At 32.0% G+C, this 18,165-nt stretch overlaps 2 protein-coding genes across 2 annotated transcripts in view; one reads left to right on the forward strand and one right to left on the reverse strand.

Annotated features, from left to right (window-relative positions):
* LOC113400403 (uncharacterized) overlaps positions 1 to 11,780 on the forward strand; it is a 31,018-nt gene extending 19,238 nt beyond the window's left edge. Inside the window, 10 exon segments of the mRNA XM_064217517.1 lie at positions 4,338 to 4,557; positions 5,852 to 6,094; positions 6,229 to 6,433; positions 8,329 to 8,496; positions 8,697 to 8,848; positions 9,379 to 9,539; positions 10,423 to 10,579; positions 11,239 to 11,298; positions 11,371 to 11,536; positions 11,619 to 11,780. Of these exon segments, the coding sequence (XP_064073587.1) occupies positions 4,338 to 4,557; positions 5,852 to 6,094; positions 6,229 to 6,433; positions 8,329 to 8,496; positions 8,697 to 8,848; positions 9,379 to 9,539; positions 10,423 to 10,579; positions 11,239 to 11,298; positions 11,371 to 11,536; positions 11,619 to 11,653 (1,567 nt within the window). The 3' untranslated portion in view covers positions 11,654 to 11,780.
* On the reverse strand, positions 11,775 to 17,813 carry LOC113400402 (uncharacterized protein). The gene is made up of 4 exons (XM_026639957.2): positions 17,452 to 17,813; positions 17,107 to 17,243; positions 16,006 to 16,134; positions 11,775 to 15,735 (listed from the first exon to the last, which is right to left on the reverse strand). Exons 1-4 carry the CDS (start codon positions 17,606 to 17,608, stop codon positions 15,661 to 15,663), a joined length of 498 nt encoding a protein of 165 aa, XP_026495742.1. The 5' UTR covers positions 17,609 to 17,813; the 3' UTR covers positions 11,775 to 15,660.
* Positions 17,814 to 18,165: the final 352 nt, after the last annotated feature.

The raw sequence follows: 18,165 nt of genomic DNA on the forward strand, positions 1-18,165 counted from the left end.
AAATGAATCTATGTAAAAAATAAAAATATATCAAAATTGTGTGCACAAGCACACATCTCTATTCTCTGTGCTCACAATCCGTAGGGAAGGTAATTTGATACGACCGGATAAAGTCTAGGCTCATAACTAACGGCTTCACATTCTTTCTGAGATAAGAAAAGTGATGCGACCCTTATTCTATAAAGAAGCATTAAGCTTATTGATTGTTAAATTAAAGTCTAGTACTGCTTCAAAAAATATTATTTTTTGAAGCGATACTAGATTTTCCCTGAGGAACCGAGAAACCGAGAGGAACCGGCGAAAGAAACTAAACTGGTATATTTCTTTTTTTGTCAGTTTGAAATTGTTTCCAAATAACAATATAACAAAGAATTTTTTTACATTAGCAGCCAGTAAATTTCCCACTGCTGAGCTAAGGGCTCCTCTCCCTTTGAGGAGAAGATTTTGGAGCATATTCCACCATGCTGCTTCAATGCGGGTTGGTTGGAAAACAAAAAAATAGCCGAGAGGAAATCATTTCGTTCCCAAGGTGTCCTTTCAATAATTAATCAATAATTGTATGATAAACTTTTGTCACAAGTGTCCCTTAACAATATTTTTTTAATTTGGCAACAGAGGAATTTTCAACGGTTTTTGCCATACAAAAGAGTAACTGACATGCAGTCGTGTAATATGAGTAATTAACTAATTAGTAGTGTTTGTATTGATGTTATGAGGATCACATTTTCTCACAAAATCATTAATATATTTTCGTACATACATAACATTACGGAATATATAATATGAAGCAAATCAATATCTTGATTCGATAATTCTTTAGCTCCTAGCTCCTAAATCTAAATATTTATTGTCAAAAAAGATCAGTAACTTAATATTGTTGTTGCCAGGATGCCGGAATCTGCAGCTTCATTAGCTAGCAACAACACCTTGTTATTTAGCAGTAGTGGCAGTTGTTATATTCTAAAATATGGATAAGCCTTCAAAATGCCAAATAAGACAGAAAAAATCCAAAATTTTCAAAACTTAATAGCTTAATTTAAGTGCTCGAGTAAAGCAGTGTAATATTTGTCGGTTTTACGGACACATATTTCTTTACAAATGATGATTATGGAGATAAGGAATCCTCTTATTTACCATTGCCAATTCCAAAGGCCCATTTTTTATAATTCGGTAAAAACTGAACGTCCTTATTTAGCTCCAAGACTAAGCTCGCGATTCAAACGATGGGTATGCATAACCCTGTTTTTGTCTTGTTTATATTTATGAAAAAATAAATAAAAAAGGAAATTAGAAGGTCAAGTAATATCAAGCATAACTAAGTCTGGTCTTCACCAAAATGTAAACGAAACAAGATTGTTGCAGTAAAATTTAATATAAATAATATTAATTTAAATAAATCCAGTCCAGGTTACTTACAAGCATTCTATCCACCGATACATTAAGTCGCAGCTCCACAGTCCATCTAGGCAGCGCCTTTCTATTTGCGTTTGCTATTAGTCAATGTGTGTGGCTCAACATATTCTTTTCAGCATCTACGGACGATTAATTTTGAATTGTACGGCACACATAGAGGAGCTTTGTCAACGTTCGCGTTTGCGAGAGAACGACACTCGTTTGGATAACACCCTCAAAGATCTCTTATCTTAATATGATCTTTATTTTATGCCACGCATTGAATCCGAATTTTGTGAACCCAATGCAAAGGTTATATGTTTGCTGAAATTTTGCATCAGATGCAGTCAAGAATATCAAATCTAGATTTGTAACTGAGCGACGAACCATTGATATATACAGGGTTATTTGTAATTCGACGTATTCCCGTTAGGAGGTGATAGGGGTGACTATTTGCGATAATTTTAACCCCCATATGCATGATGCAAAAGTGAACCATTTTTGAGTTATCGCGTTTTTTAGATTTTTTCAAAATAAGTCAAAAATGCAACTTCAAAAATGTATTAAAAGAAAAGTATCAATTAAAATCTATCTTTTTCTTTTGATTTATAAAAACGATTAAACACTGGATATTTTTCAATATTTAAACAATAATTATCGGTCCAAATTTAAAATGCGAAACGGAAAACGATATTATTTCAATATTAATTGGTTTCTATTATAATAATAATAAAATTGTAATCAATATACGTATAAGTATAAAATAATTCGAAAACATTAAAAACTTCCCTCTATTTAAAGAAAAAAGTCGACCTAATATAACGCCTAGTCTAAATCTTTGAATAAAGTTCATAACCTAAGAGGGTGAAATTTGAACTGTAAGTTTGTGTGACAATTTATTATTAAAAGTTAGGAGTGTGGTATTCCATAGTGTAGGTATTGTAAACGACAGCTGTTATTGTGTTTTGAAAATTCATCACCCAGGAGTGTGAAATTTGGAATGAAAGTTTGTAAAGAAGCCTTTTTTGAAATTAGAAATATGGAAATCTGTCTTTACGGTTGGTGTTCTGTTGATAAATGAAAGAAATTTTTTACAGCGTTTTTGAAAATACGTAACCTATGAAGATAATATTGGAGGTGGAGAATTTCTACGAAAGTTTTACTTCTGTTTGAATAAAAAAAAATGTTACAATGTTTTTGAAAACTCATCTCTTAAGAGGGTTGAAATTATGTAGAGAAGTAAGTCATATTTGAAATTCCAAACATTGAAATGGTTCAATAAGTAACGCAGGTTACAAAAAACTTTACTCTAAACAAATATGTACTCAAGAAAATTCGGTGGGTTTCTATATAATTTTTATTGAACTCAAATTTGACTTTTTTCTTATACATCTCCACTATTAATATTAATATTATAAAGAGGAAAGATTTGATTGTTTGTAAAATCGTTTGTTACGGATAAACACAAAAATTACCGTCGATTTTTTTTAAATCACCTAGGAATGCTACATTTACATGAGAAATACTTTAAAAGAAATAAATTTATAATTGCTACAAAAATAGCAATAATGTAACAAGAGTAGATAAATAGTTGCGAAGAGTTTTTTTGTGATCGTAAAGCAGCAGACAGTGTAGTTTAGTCTTGCACTATACCTAACATTCGAATAAATGCTTTAAAAGATATCATTGAGTCCAAATTATGTGCAACGAAAAAAAGTCGTTCAATGCGAAAAGGGAGGTCAGATCGCTGTACCTACAATAAATTTTGAACTTGTAGTTAAAATTATCCAAATTTGTACTTTAAGCGATGGAAAAATTTTAAACTATATTTAACATTAAAATTACAAATCAAAAAAATTTTATAATCATATACTTTATATTTCACATTTATGATATATAAACTAATAAATAAACGTTATAAAATATATTTACCCATTTATTTTTTCTCATTTTCGTTATTTAGAATTTGCACTCGTGCGAAGCCAGGTCGGGCCGCTAGTTAAAAAATAAGAACACCTATGTTTTAATAGAGCTAGGATCATTGATCTCTTTATGATTCAGAAAAAAAGATATACAATGCATTCATTTTTATGATATTAATGACTCCTAATTTTATCATTAACTTGATAATAAATATTTATACTTAAACTGTCTGTAATACAATCGTTAATTTTGTTTTTGTTGCTAATATATTTATGTCAAATTAACAAGTGTAACAATCCGTTTTCAATTAGAAAGGTATCGAACTTCGTTCGAATTTCTGTATATCGTTTACTGAACGATACCAAAGCGTTGCCGCATTCCCTATATGAAACAAATGACTGCACCGCGGTTGTAGAATCTATTAATAACTTAGTTCAAAATTTAAAACACTTTAGGTAGAAGTTACATGACTAGTGAACAAAGATATTTTTTTTTATTTTGCATCATAAGTTACATAATATCACTTTCTCCCCACTGCTATTTGAACCACTTGCTATTTAAACTTAGGGTCTTTATATAATCGATGGGCACTTGCCACGTTACGTCATTATCTTATTGAATTAGCACAACGAGCATTATGTCATTCTGTATCTATCATTCATATTGTTAATATAAGTAATTTAGATAAACATTTACCAACATGCATTGGTTAGATACTCTATAAATGTATATCGAAACATCATAATAATATATTTCGAAGATAAATTTATCGCAGCCAATCAATGAACATACTAACCTTATTTTCGAAGTCGCAAAATACATTCAAGATATAATTAAGTTAACATAATAGTATTCTAAAGATTTTTTAACAAATTAAAATAGGTATACCATTAAACTAAATTACAACAAAAAAACCATAATAAGTCGCAGAAGTTTTTCGTATTTTTAATGCATTTCGTAATGTCATGTTATGCTAGAACCATATTTACATTTTAGCGTTTTATTCCCAACTCCCCGTATAGACATGAAGACATCCGAGATGCCATGATGTCCTTAGTCCACATGTTCCGAACGTCAGAAGATAAGCTTGAACGCCACGAGTACAGAGAGAAGGCTCTTGGAGAGCAGCTCAAGAAAATGATATCAGGTTTGGAGAAAAAACATCGGAGTCTGGAATCTATGAAAGGAACCATATCAAGACTAGACGACAGGCTTTATAATGTTGAAAATATATTCTTACAGGTAATTCAAAGTTATGCTTACTTTTAATATTAATGTACAATCTCCTTTAAAAAAAGCATATAACGAATTACTGAGATTCAAAGAAGATTTATATTGATTATTAGCTTCCAAAGCACTATAAAAGAATAACTAATAGCTATCCTTCTTGGTAATACGACTAATTATTTCATTAACTAAATCGATATTGAATTAAAAGTACAGCATAGTTATTTTTTATGACCTACAGGAAGTCGGAAATGGACCACCTGATGATATTTGGTTACGACTGGCCATAGACATTGGTACTACGAGAAACATCAATCATTCCTCACATCATCAATGTGTCATCCACCCTGGGAACTAAAATATTATTGTGCTTGTGCTTGTAATACAACACTAGGTACTTTGTATCGCTGTTTGACAGTAGAATATATGATGAGTGGTAGTAGGTACTACCCATATAACTATCCCGATAGGGCATTATGGGTACCTACCCAGGCGGATTTGTATAATGACCTAAAGAACAAACACCAAGTAATTTAATGTTATCAATGTAATAATTAAAACACTTTTAAAAAAAAATAAAGAAAATTATTGTAAATGCGTTCAAATACAATTTTTTTTTAAGGAGTGTCGAATTAACCTGGTAATCATCTAAAACATGTAACTATAATATTGTTGATTTGAAATCAAAAGCACATATTTTTAATTAACGTTCTCAACGGAATCTTGTCATCTGCGTGGGAGATAGTTCAGTGCGCACACACTTGGTGCATTCTATACCTTAACTCTTATAATCCGACGGGACGACGATACGACACAAGATGAGCGTCAGAAACAGGACAAAAATCTTAACACGCATTCCGATGGCCGGGAGTATAAATTCATTTGGCAGTGTACATATTCCTAAATTCGGGCTGTAACTGAGAATTTTTAAACAAAAACATTAAACAATATTTAAATAAAATTCCCGAACCAGGCCATACATTTATTAGCCTAGTATAGAATTTATTAAACCAGCCCCTCGGGATTTGCAGGCTCTTAAGCAATAGCTCAACAAAACTCTCATCAATACTAATATAAAACTTTCAAACATACTACAACCTATAATTTCGGAGAAATTATGCTAACTGTTCTAATAAAGTTTGCAATTCTGATTTATAAAAAATAATCTGGCCTGCCAGTAACATACTCAAGCGTAACATACATAAGACAGAAACTTTTCTACTCCTTTGGTAAAAAAAATACGAAATATAAGTAAATAGCTTAAAAATATGGTTATTGTCTACTAATCTATTAAGCATATAATCAACAGAAAGAAGAAAGGGAGAAACAGACTCAGAAAAAGACCAATGACGCGTTAGATGAAATACAAAAATCTTTACAATCACTAACTGCAACCGTAACAGAAAGTTTAAAGAAAACTACTGGGACAGTGGAACTAGATAACAGTTTGACTACAAACGAGGATCCACTAAGCAAACGTCTTGACGCTACGGATGCTAAATTAGATGCTGTTAAACAAGAGATCGAAAATTTGAAGAACAGTTTAAATAAGGTATGGTATTGACTACAATTAATAATTAAAAAGGATATTATATTATTATAATAATAATTTTTACGGGAAATTCAGTGTTTAACATTGAAGTATATCGAAAAAACTTAAATAAAAAGAGTGTATTCAATTTTTAGGATTCCTTGAGAGCTATGTGTTTAGAAGTTGCTTCGGATATAAATCCTTTCGAACGGCATATATCTGAAACTGAGAAACTACTCAACAAATACGAACTGAAGTTAAACGAATACAATGGCAACGCTACTAATGTTCAACCTGATTTCGTTCCTCTCAGTGAGGTCTCGCTTGCTGACGAAGCCTGGCACAGCCAAATGACCGAGGGTAAGTAAAGTAAATAATAAGGCGTTTTTCAATTACAATCGCATTTTATTCTGTTAGGATGAGCTTCAATGATAGTAACTTATATTAAAATTATAAATTACTAGAGATAATATATGTACCTATTTATATCATCGCCTTGGAGATCACAGGCATCCCTGTCTCAATCCACACACTAGTACATACTCGTACTTCTGATTTTTATACCGGAAGAACAAGATATTTATGAGTTTTGTGGGAACACCTACCTAACTAACGCCATCGGAGATGTTAATAGTACACTTAAAAGTATTCAAAATCAGACTTATTTTATTAATAATTTACAGGTGTATCCTTTGTAGATACTCTTAGTATTTAATTTATATGCACTTGACTACTATCCGATAAGCCACCATACGATTCTGCTTTGCGTAGGTATTTGAATAGGCCTTATATCTAAGTAGGTTTATGACCAACTTTACTGACACTTACTTGAAATGGAAAAATATAAGTAGCAATAACAAGAAACATGTGTGTACCAACACTTTTTATGGGCACTATATTTCAATAGGTATCGTATTGCATGAAATGTAGTCATTTCATTGAATGAATTATTTGTGTATGTTATCATAGTTTTTTCCAATACTTCCTTTCCAACATCAAAAAATGAATCCTCCTTATTCACACCCATCGACTAATGCTACCAATCTCAAGGACTGGTCAAATGTGCTCGAAATATTAGGTATAGTACATAAGTATGCGCAAAAGGTTCACTCTCTCTTCCCTTACTGCTTCTATCCGACTGTTCGGCAATTAGGGAAATCGGACTCAGGACCGACTGCTTCACTTACTTTCCGAGGTAATTTGGTAGGGAATTGCGCGATGCGTCTGATCTTTTTCTACTTGATTTGTACTAAAATTTCTCCGTAGTTGGCTAGTCCAATGAAGAGCTGCCCGAAATTCCTAATATGTAGTTCTAGCTATGAGTAATGTATTTAAGTTATAATATACATATATTCTTATCCAGTGTAGTAATACCATGAAAACATATATCATTTGTATTATTTTATAGTGAATTCATCTTTACTTTAAAATTGAATTTGATAAATCGCAATCAAATAAAGAATTAAATTGTAATCACTCACATGGTTGCCAAAATGAATTGCCAATGCGATCTAAAAATACTTATATGGAAGTCAAATACATGGCTCTTTAAAAATAGCGTTTCACGTCCAATTTAAAACTAACTTATACTACGGCTTCGTTTTTGTATCATTGTGTCCTTATGTCGTATTTATCCAATATTTTTAAAACAAATACCTAAGTATATTAACATTATTTTATATCAACTTTATCACGTGATCTTGTTTTACAATAAAACATATTCTCCATTTTGGTGTGGCGGTTATTTGTGCAGTATCTTGATATTACCTTAATAAGTCTACTGTGTATATTTCAATTCTATTTATCGTCTCCTATATTATAAAATATTACTATATGTATACAATAACTGAATCAAAAAATGTAAGTTTTTAACAGGTTTTGTTTCCGAAAAGGTGTCAAAATCGCGTAAGGTTTTGATTTTAGAGCCATAAATAACGATCCTTGAACTCAATACCGATTATTAGATATATTTTATTATTAAAACATTAAAAGCAAATAACTTTCTCATAAAGGACCCTACATAATACCTGAGGTTAAGTGTCATTGTCTACAAATGTCAATTGAGTATTGACCTTTGAGCCTTCTTGAAGGAGCAATGAAAATGCTTATGTTAATAAAATGAAGTAGCTACTGTATTTAAAGAAGTAAAATATCTATATGCATAGTATATTAAATATTAAATTTAGGTTGTAGGTTATTAAAATATTTTAAATATTTATAAAAATAACATAATTATGGATGCTTTAATTTACCAGTAATGGAGCGTCAAGAAAAAGATGTTCACAAGATACAGCAACTACTGTCAGACGCTGAAAGTATGTGGAAGGACATACCACACCTTGCAGACTTACAACGTACAACCAACTACACACTTGAGGCGATTGCTGAGTTGAAAAACAACTTAACAGAGAATCAAGACAAAGGTAATGTACCTTCCTAAATACTAAACGATAAACAATGAAACAAGTAATCTGTGACTATGTTGTTACTCGGTATGTCTAATAATGTTATGATATTTATTCTACGAAACACCGCGTCGTGATAGGTATGCAATAAGAAATATAATCAACTTATGGTCTGTTGTATTAAATATGTTACTCAGAAATACTTTTGAACCTTCCAGCTGTGTCAAAAATAAACATGAAGTTGCACGAAATGGGCGACAGGATGGTGGCCACCAACGAAGACATCCAGCAGAGCCTCACGCAAGGCAACACTATGAGCGAGCGCGCTTACAATGACATACAACTCAGCTACGACACGCTGCGCACTGAGGTATGCGCTCGTATGTTTCCGTACTACACAACTTCAATCATTATCATACAGAGAGCATTTCAGTATCATTATTGATATTGTTCAGGTTTGTATCGGATTATATTTATCTGAATATATAACTGCCATAATGCCAAAGCAATTTAGTACATAAACTTTTATTTCGATAAAACTGAAGTATTTGGTGGTAGGGCTTTGTGCAAGCCCGTCTGGGTAGGTACCACACACTAATCAGTTATTCTACTGCCAAACAGCAATTCTTAGTTTTGTTGTGCTCCGGTTTGAAAGATGAAGGAATGGTTAATATTTCTTTCACCACCAATGTCTATGGGCTCTGGTGACAAATTACCATTAGGTGACCTATACGCCCATCCGCCTAACTACGTAATTATGTTATGAAAACAAGTTAAAGCTTAAATCAGTATCTAAGTTTATATATGCATAAAATGTTTTTAAAAATTGTTATAATCATTTAAATATTAAAATAAGAACCTATATTAATAAATTATAGTATGAAATTATTACATTTCTAGTTACAAGCATTCTCCAAGAACGAGCACGTTATGTTGCAAACAGCGGACAACGTAATAGCTACCAAGAAACGCATCGAGTACGGTGTTCATCAAATATCTTTAGAAGTCAGCGAACTCATAAGGGTTCAGAGTAACCAGTTAAACAAATCCATCAGTGAAAGGTATTTTATATTATATTATATGCCAATAATAATTAATCATTTAACGGATTGAATTATTCAAATTTTTTTAACAAATATCTTTGGATGTCGGTTTGAAGATTAGTTTACAGCTCAAAAGTTATCTGTTAAATAAAATTGTTGTGTATTGTGTTTCGATGTTTTCGCTTATTATATACGGACTATGATAATTACTTTTTAAATTTGAATAAAATAACGAAATATGGGAAGAAAATTAAGTACCGTCGTTTGTTTCCTGTACTTATATTACCTCCCCAGTCGCTTATAAATTGTTTTCAATGAGATTATTTTAAATCAATTGTTAGACAAACCAAGAAAGGCAAATTCGTTTAGATATGAGCAATCACTTCAAAAGTACCCAGTTACTTTTGGACTTCATTAGATATTGAAAACGTTATTTATAATTCAGTATACAGTAAATGCCGGTAATTGTTTTATGTCCTTAATTTCTTTAAAATTTTATGAACACTCCAGATTCCGCTTATTTATAATATATCGGTTGATTTTTACGCCAAAAAGGAATACATTTGTTTTTAAATACATTTTAATGACTGATTATAAAAAATAAACTGACATAAAATATTTTAGAAATTTACGCACATAGCAGTCTATATTTCAATATATTTTTTTAATCAAGCAATAATTATGGAATATTTTTGTTACTAGAATCACGACATCAAAGGACCGCTTGAATGAAAGAGTATTAAAGATCCTGTAGTTTAGTAATGAAGTTACAATTCAATTTCGTTTCTGTGACGTAGATAACCCAGATTTAACATCGACAGCCATTAGTACTTAAATAATAATTTCGGCCGTTAATTAATGAGTTAAAAATGATTTGTAAAAATAATATGTATTTTGATAGATTTGATAACATCCAAACGGCTCTGATTCAAAATCAGACCTACGCGCTCAATAATTTGAGCTCGAAGATCGAGTCGGACATGTCGCAGGTGTGGCGCCAGATCGGCGTCATGTACAAGCAGCTCACCGCTAACCGCGCGTCGCTGGACAAGCTGACCGTGCGTTACTTTGCATATACCTAAGATTAACATAATCTAACCACCCACTCTCAAACCTAATCCCGTAAACTTACCCGAGCAACTCGATTTTCTTTCGCGCAGGAAGTAAAATAACTAATGAAATTTGTAGATATTGTTTACAGACAAAAATAATCAAATACGCTTAATATCACAGATATAATATGTATATATTATATATTTATATAATATATTATAATGATTTCGGTATCTGTCTTTATAGACAGATACCGAAATCATTTAGATTGCATATCTTCTTCTTCTCGACCACCCTTCCAGTAATGACTCAGGCAAAACTACAAAAGTTGCCCTATTTGTAGTAAACCATACAAATATATGATGATATAAATATAATGGTACAAATTTTATGTTAAAATATTCAGCTTCTGATGTTTCTGCCTTAAAAAACGTTCACGCGCGTTCTTCATACAATGTGAAACATGTACGCAGTATGTTTCTTTAAATTATATATATTCTTTAATAATATATAAAAAAAGCGACAAACGCAATAAATTCATTCATTTATCATTCCACAATATAGTTGTCTAACTAAAATCTAAATAATACATTTAGTATTACGTAGTTTTCAAATAAAGTACTATTCCTTTTATAATTAACTAATAGCTGATCTGTATCTGCAGGAACAAACGGTGTTATACGTTAATGGAAGTGCAACTACGTTAGGAAACATGAGCGACAAGGTATACTAAAATAGTACCTTTAATTATGGTTCTAAGTTCTATATTCGATTAAAACATACCGTTTATTCCCAGGTGAGCACAATTACTACACGTATGGCCGAAGTGGATGACAATTTAAACTATTTGTTAGGGCGATTGTCTATTGTGACTCAGGAATTTACTCAGATCAAGACGGGACTCGGTGATGCATTAGAAAAAGCTAAAACTAGCTTCCATAAAGTTAAAGCTGAATTAGAAGGTAATTGCCATTTGTATTTATTATAAGCTGTATACAGCTACACTTGTAACAAATACTACATATCAACTATTACTTGTTACAGATAGTGGACCTGGTCCTCACCTCACAGAAAACTAATGGAGAACATAAAAAATTAGAAATAATGTACCAAATAACATAGATAATGTATGTTTAAGCATAAGAATACATAGATTAATGAACTCAGACAGAAGATAAAATTGAAATAAAACTCAATACATTTTAACTTTTGCAAATATTTAATCTTTTTCATAATTGTGGATCTATAATATTTATATTGTACAAGTTTATATCATACAATTAGATTTTATTGTGACAGGTCTCACTGTCACTTACAAGTGAGCTCATAAAACCAACAGTATAAAACTGAAAGGCCTTTGAGGCTTGAATTAATGATCTGTACAATCATATTCATACCATAGTTATTGATCTAAATAATATACACACAAATTATTTGTCATCTTAGTTTCCGGTTATTTAATTAATCTTGATTACAACCTCATTTTTCTATGTGCAATATCAATTAACAAATTAAGTACCTATACTGATAAATTATTAGATTAAAATTCGTGCCATTATTAGTGAATTTATTTCTTTATTAATATAGTATTCATAAATGTGAAACACTCAAATTTCATACAACAGAGAACAAATAAACGTTTAATTAAATATATTTATGCTGTCTTGGCTATTTGTGTTTTTATGAATTTTGTATTAATCTTTATATATTAAACATTAATATAATAGACAGTACAATTTCAAATCACATTCTTTAAAACTAAATTTTGAAAGCCATGTATTTACATCAGCTTGCACGCTTTCTACAGATTATGACAAGTTTACATCTGTGGCTCTATCAAATTTAATTTTAACAAATGCAATATACAATTAAAGCTATGTACTGTAATGTGTACTTAAAGGTTTTAAAATGATTACACAATATACTTAGTAAAATGATGATTGTACATTGATCGAAAACTATTAAATTGGGTCATCACTAGAAGCACGATTGATAATTAAAAAAACTACCGAGGTAAAACTAACATTCGTTGTAATTAAACAGCCCGAAGTGGGATCACACAATAACGCAAATGATATTAGCATAACACCCCAGGTAAATTGAAACCACTTATTAAAATTAAGGAATGTCTCGTACGAACCAGTGGCTCTTCAATATTCATTGGAAAACTTAAATAATCTATTAGTTTTAATGATCAATCATTTAAATACAAATTCACGAAATTGACAGTGTGCCAAACAATAACTTTACATTACAGAGACAAGTTTTCAATGGCAGTGGCATACCTAACATTCATACACAAATAGCACTTGAACATTTTTTACATGTTACATTATATGTACACGAATAAATGTACACAATACGCTATATAATTGCAAAAAAATATTTACAAACATTAGATCAATATTATTAAAAAGCACTTAATAACCGTTCCAATACCGACACCAAAACTCTATCCGAGAGAAAGCACTGTATAAGTGCTATAAAAAGCAGTGTTAAATAAAAAGCAAAATGTGAAAATAATTATAATATCATTACAAAACATGCTTTTGTGAAGTTTAGTTTTTCATAGAATTTATTTATTTTGATTTTTTGTATAAAGCATAAGCGAAAGTATTTCAATAAAAAATAGCTCGATGAAAAACGTACAAGTTGCAAAGTGAAGTAATATAAGTTGTCCTTGAGACAATACTTTTCAATGTTCATGTCTGTAACATCTACACTGTACAATGCGTATCGAAACGACCGTACGGCGCTGGCCGCTCGTGCTTGTGCGTATGATTCATTAGTGCTAGCTCAATTACCGAACGAAATGCAAAACCTAAACCAGAATAATTGTCATGTTTTTGGTATTGTTCTTCGATGCGCTTTACTTTTCTTAAAAATCGAAATCTTATAAAATTAAGAGTTTTCATGACTTACCTAATTGTTATATATAATGCAAAAAACTGGTCTGATAATATATTTAAATAAGCTTCAAGGGCATCGAAGGTCAATCTTACAATTAAGACAAAAATCCTGCTTTGCAGGACAAAGGCGCCAGCGCCAGTGAGATTACTACGAAAAATCAATCCAGTTGAGCTTCTGATTCTATCTATGTAAATTCTTTTATCGTAGTTGATTTGATCTAATTGTACACTCGAAAACCAGATCCTCCGACAGCCAGCACCTCCCAAATGACCTTAACATCTGTAGTCTACATTTTATAATTTTAACTCCTAACTAGATCAAATGTGATTGTGCAGTACAAGCTCCCTTGGAATATTACCGTGTAAAAATGCAAATAGAACACTTTCAAGCACTGTGAACAACGTCCAGCTTCTTCTACTGGAATGTGACAAAACGTGTAGTTAATCGGAATGTAATTAAAATTATTCAAACAGACTTATAAACCACCACTCACTAGTATAATTCTTGCTACATTTCAATCCATATAAAAAGACACCCGCTACCAATTATTCCATTTACTCTATATTAGTGGCTATTAAACTCTATATTGCCCAAAGTTCGATATTGAAGCCCGCTATCGTTATTATTCTCAATACGTAACCTAAGATATACTGCTGTAGCCGGATAAGGTGATGTTGATATACCCTAACACCGCTCACATATACCATTATTCCGATATTATACTAATCTTGACATTAAGTTCGTACTTACATAGGAAGACATACATCTATACATATACGCATTTTAATAGACATTATTAAAACAAAAATCTTTTCTCTATTTCATAATGAAGTCAAAATCGTAAAATAAAGCGTTCACTTCGCCAACAAAAATATGAGTAAATTTAACTGAATATCGGAAACAGCACAGTTAGGCAACGCGTGAGGAAGCCGACGCAGTCCGTTTGGATCGAGTCGCAAATTATACATACCACCCCATGAAAATCCGAGGCACTTACATGACCTTAACTGTAATGATATACTACTTCTAACTAGTGTTACATTTGTAGCTCGTCGTCGTCCCGTGAAGGACCCGTTGATACAACGGGTGTGACACATTTAAAGCTATGGACATATTTCACATACTAATCGTTAATAGAGTCTAACCTAACACGGAGAGAGAAGGGAGCTATCGTAGACGTACAAAGTACTTAACTATATATATTCTACATTCGGGTCTTAAAATTTACAACTGATTTTTAACCAGTGCGATTACATACAAAGGTGAAGTAAAATGAGTGTCGACTTCGTAAAAACGTCTAACATTGTGTCATGTTAAAAATATAGTGGCTTCTCGTGAGCTTTGAAACAATCTGAACGAGTGCAATAGTGAAAAATAGTCTTACGATAGAAATAAATATAAGAACTCGTACTCGTAACGGAATTACGATTCGTAATGGTAGAAGTAGATGCCACATCGACCCTTCGACGAGCGAACTTACGAAGCGCAATGTCAACGTCCACGCGTGATCTATTTACATATTGACAAGTTGCCGTAACAAAACAATTAATTTTATATTGTATACTTTTAAAATGTTGCCCACTATCTTTATGTACAAATGAAACTGGTTCAATTCGTTTCCACTGAACGTAACATCAATAGCATTTGTCTTTGCATGGCACTTCGCTACAGGATAATTCTAAAAGACGACTTGATAGAAAATAATATCAATTCCTAGACGACCGTCTCTTATATTGGTTCCGTGGTCTACTCTTGACATGGAAGATACAAACTGAATATGCTTGACCGCTTACAAAAATGCAGATTTCAATACCTACAACTGTGCATACAAACAACAACAGTAATAAAATATTTAAGTTCATTCAATGAAAGTATCGTAACATATACAACGATCATGCTCTTCATTTGGTCAACCTTTCAACATGTTTCAACTCAGCATGTATATGAAATCGGCACGCTTAGTGGCCACCTCGAGGGGTCTGCTCAAACTGCCATGCAGAGCATTACAAAATATTAATCTTATGTACATATTGTCGTTTGAAGATAAGAGTAAGAACTAACGTCTAGGGTTTGGTGTGAATATAAAAGGTGGTTCGCGTAAGAATTACCTCCGCGTGCTTTTAGAGGAGGGGCGCGAGTGGGACTGCGTGTGGGGGGTCGCGACCCCCCCCCGCTCCTAACTGGAGCACGACGCGGCCGACACCGGCGACAACGGGGAGTCTCGCGGGCAACCCGAAAGAGTTACCACCACCTGCATAAGAAATAATTGGGTTAAAGATATCTATTGAAATACAAATATATATTAGCTACAGGCACAATTTCACCTCATCACAAAATTTATGATTGTGAGCACATTTTGTGCACAGTCAGCAGAGATTTTCGAGTCACACAGTCAATCAACTCTAACCTTGTAATAATTTTACACAAGAGCAACAATGGTTGTCATTTTATCTTTTGTTATTAATAATGATTATTATTCAACATTTTTACGGTATAAGTGTCTTTTATTTCTCATATTCACCTTCCGGCTACCAGCATGGTTCCGATGTTCACACAGCCAGACTCCTTGCCAAGTACCCAAGTTCAACTTTCCATCTGTGATTGGAATCGTCAGCGACGAACCCAGGAAGCAAGCTTTTACATGTGCAGGCTATGTAAACAAAAATAAAAAAATATGTCAATGTAAATTTAAAGCACTTTGATTCTAAGCTTTAAGCTGTACATGGCTGTTAAATAGATCAGTTGAACTGAATAATCTATATGTTTTGACAATATAATAAACTAAAAAAACAAAATCTAGGGACCATTCAAAGGACCTTTTAAAATCATATTGATAAAGTATATTTTTAATTAGAACATCTAATTTGTGTCAAGTCTAGTAAACAAGCGTCCAAGTCGATAATCTGAAATACATAGAGTATTGCAAATTGTAATTCTTGAATTTCTAATACTATCACACAAATTATGCTTTACAGAGTTACGTGAACTAAGATAGATAGAAAGCCATTCCCTATATTATTAAATTTTGTTTACAAAATAATTATAAATTAATTACTCATTAAACTAGATAAGTGCATGTAAATACAAGCAAGACAAAAATAAAACATGCATTTATGTAACTATCATTTGCATTCTTGAAAGGTTAAATAAATTCAGTGGTATTTTGGGATAATGGGTAAATAACGGGACATTTCGAGTATAAAAATAATTAAAACTAAAAAAAAATTATGTTGATCATAAAATCATAAAGAAATACTATTATTTAATATACTAAAATTGAGTGACCTTGATGTTATAGCACTACAATATTAATTAAGCACTTCTGTTTACATAACCATAGATAGGTATAGAACAATATTATCTTGTGCAAATTTCTGATGCATCTGTTTTATTATTGTATTCTTTCAGTACTAAAATCATATTTTAATTAATCATAGCTTATTTGTTAACAAACAAAGCCACAAGTATAGCAACAGTCAAACAAAACAAGTAATAAACTATGTCAATTTGTTCAACACAAACAAATGAATGTCAATAAATATATTTTTCGTTCAAGATTTCAAAAAATGATTGAAAGTAATCATTGGAATTATTAGTACGATTTAGCATAACGGATATTTACCATGTCATCGGGGCCTTCGCACGAGTGGCGGTACGGAAGACCTTCTGGCACAATTTTATTGAGCATCATTTCCATGTCGTCTCTGACATCGGGATCCCAGCTTTCGTTAAGCGCAAGGCTCGCTGATGTATGCATTACTGAAAGTATTATTTATTCGGTCATTGCCTAGATTGATCAGCTGTCTGATGCACTTAACGTTTTATATTAAACCTGCATTCATTCCACAAAGTATATTTTTATAAATATTTAAAATATTCAGAACTTAGCGCGAATTTCGTATAAAATTGAAATATTCAAGTGGGAGGGGGAACAGCATCGGCGGCAAGACAACTGCCAGGTACTCACTTTGGATATGGCAGAGACCGACCGCAAACTGTGACAACTCAGGCACCTGCTTTAGGATCTCCTCCGTAACGAGGTGCACGCCCCGGTGTTGCGGCCTCAAGTTGAGCTTCCGTTGAAACCACGCGGATCCAATCTGAATTCCTCGATTCGAGGCCATGTTTAATTTTTAAAAACGCTACAGAATTATCGCAAGAACACAAATGATCTTACACAACATCACTTAGACAATCTTTACACGAATTTATCCACAATTATCATAAAAGATACATCTTCGATCTTTAAATAGTAATAAATATAACGGAGGTTATAGAACAGATTCGACACCCAATTTTCTGCGGGAAAATGAAATAGACTTCAAACGAAAGAGAAAAACGATCGACCGTATGTTGTCATTACAAAAAAAAAAAAGATTGTAATTCAAAGACCTGAATTAGTTGTAAACAGTAAGCAAATATTATTTCAAATAAACTATGTAGTCACAAATTATTTAGATGAAACATTCTTTTAAGACGCTGAGTTACTGGTCCTTGCGAAAAAAAAATTGAGCTTAACAATTTCTAACGTAAAATGTATGTAATATCTTTAACAGTAATAAAGTATTTTTATTGTTTTTTTTAGAAAATATCTCATTTTAAATATATCATACAGTTAAATAATAGGTAATTCAATAACCAAGATTTTGTTTTAAAATATATTTTTTTTAGTTGTCACACT

Source organism: Vanessa tameamea, chromosome 17 (assembly GCF_037043105.1).
Source record: "Vanessa tameamea isolate UH-Manoa-2023 chromosome 17, ilVanTame1 primary haplotype, whole genome shotgun sequence".
NCBI lineage: Eukaryota > Metazoa > Arthropoda > Insecta > Lepidoptera > Nymphalidae > Vanessa > Vanessa tameamea.